This window comes from Hesperophylax consimilis, chromosome 1, assembly GCF_061612785.1.
Source record: "Hesperophylax consimilis isolate HC1 chromosome 1, BYU_Hcon_1.0, whole genome shotgun sequence".
In the NCBI taxonomy this organism is placed as follows: Eukaryota; Metazoa; Arthropoda; class Insecta; order Trichoptera; family Limnephilidae; genus Hesperophylax; species Hesperophylax consimilis.
In genome coordinates, this window is record NC_142836.1 from 35146856 (window position 1) to 35148615 (window position 1760).

Consider the following 1760-nt stretch of genomic DNA (forward strand, 5'->3'; position numbering starts at 1 on the left):
GGATAAATGTAAAACACGTGAAATTCCATTAGAATAATTTTATATATTTATTTACATAATTTACACATTTCTGATCACAATGCGATGTTCTTCAAATATATTGCAAAATTCGAAGTGAGCGAACATTTACACACAGAACAAAAGAAATACTTAATACCCTATCACAATTTTACCGAAAAACAATCTCAACAAAGTTGATGAACATTCTTCTAGTTTTGAGAGAGATCTCTGATATGGATGTCAGCGAGATGCGTCGTGACTTGTGGCAAAAGAAGGTGGTTTGTTGGGTTGAGGGATAGTTGGTGCTTACTGCTTCTGGGGAGGCAGAGACGCGAGGTAGTCGAGCGCGCGCTGGATGTCACGGGGCACGGGCGGGGGAGTGGGCAGATGCGCGCCAGTGGGTCTGAAACCGTTCTCGTCAGCTACGTAGCTCAGCTGGATGAGCTGACCATCGGGGGCGGTGTACTGGAACTGACCCTGCGCGGCGATTGCGTCGTTCTTCAGAGCGCCGCTCTCGGCCGCAGAGATGCCGTTGCCTGTCTCGTAGTTCCACTGGTAGCTCCCGTCGGGGTTTATCTCCGCGTTTTGCTTCAGGATTGGAATGGGTTCCTCCGCCATGATGGCCACCACCACACACGCGAAGAAGAAAATCTAGAAAATAAGGATAGAATTATTAAAAACTGGTCAAACTTAACATTTGGTTTTGGTTAACGTTGAAACATATTTTTACCAGTTCACCATTTTATTAGAATAAAGTATAAAATTCAGTCATTGCGAATTTGAAGAATTCAAACGGTAAGGTCAATTAATAATAAAAAAATCTTCTTTTAATCAGAATCTTTCTTTTCTTAAATCTTTATTTTTAATTACTTTTCGTCTGTATGTAAATTTGTTTGTAAGTTCCGTTTCCATCAGATGTTGTTTCTTTTGAAGAATTGTATAAATCCTCAATTGAAATTAAAAATAATTCAAAACAAAATATATGGTTCATAATAGAGTAGGTAGGTATTTAAATTCCCACTTCAAATCTTATGATTTCAGAGACAATTTTGGTTTAAGTTTATTAAATTAGATATATATTTAGAAATATACTTTTTCGGAAGCGCGGTCTATACTGTTCACAGAACTACAAGTATTATGTTTTTTTAATTATATTTATTATTGTATCTTCAGGTGCGAAAGTCACAAAACGTTCGATTTTATGTTCATAAGCCGCACCTGTGTTGTAGAAAAAAACTGTAACAACAAATAAATACGTAATACTGTTTGTAACAGTTGAAATCAAATATTCATAAAAAAGTGTTAACTAGGTATTTCAATTTATGTTAGTGATAATACATGTGAAAACTACTTTAAAGATTTTAATGAATTTGAATATTGCACTGTTAATACATTTTTTTTTTTGGGAAACTATTTCCTTTTCGCCAACTTGTTCACAACCCGTAAAAAAATCTCGAAAAAAGATTAAAAAACAGTTTTTCGTAAAAGCTCACTGTATTACTAAAGCTTTTGAAGAACTTACAGCTGATTTCATGGTGAATAACTGAGCTGTAGTAGCAGGTAACTGTGTCGAGGTAAGAGTCCCGCTGGCTATTTATATGAAAATGATCCCGAATATTAACAAATGTTGCGACACTGATAATGCCTTTATGCAATTTAACACGCATAAAATTCAACTTGCATATATTATCAAACGAAGCATAACTATGGTCGTAGGCTGCGTAAGAATACATATAAATGTAGCTTAATGAAGTCTGTCA

At 35.6% G+C, this 1760-nt stretch overlaps 1 protein-coding gene across 1 annotated transcript; it reads right to left on the bottom strand.

Moving 5' to 3' along the window:
- Nucleotides 1-281: 281 nt before the first annotated feature.
- On the bottom strand, nucleotides 282-645 carry LOC149426757 (endocuticle structural glycoprotein SgAbd-8-like). Its single transcript, XM_089638417.1, has one exon. The coding sequence runs from the start codon at nucleotides 616-618 to the stop codon at nucleotides 307-309; it is 312 nt and encodes a 103-aa protein (XP_089494543.1). The 5' UTR covers nucleotides 619-645; the 3' UTR covers nucleotides 282-306.
- Between the last annotated feature and the right edge of the window lie 1115 nt (nucleotides 646-1760).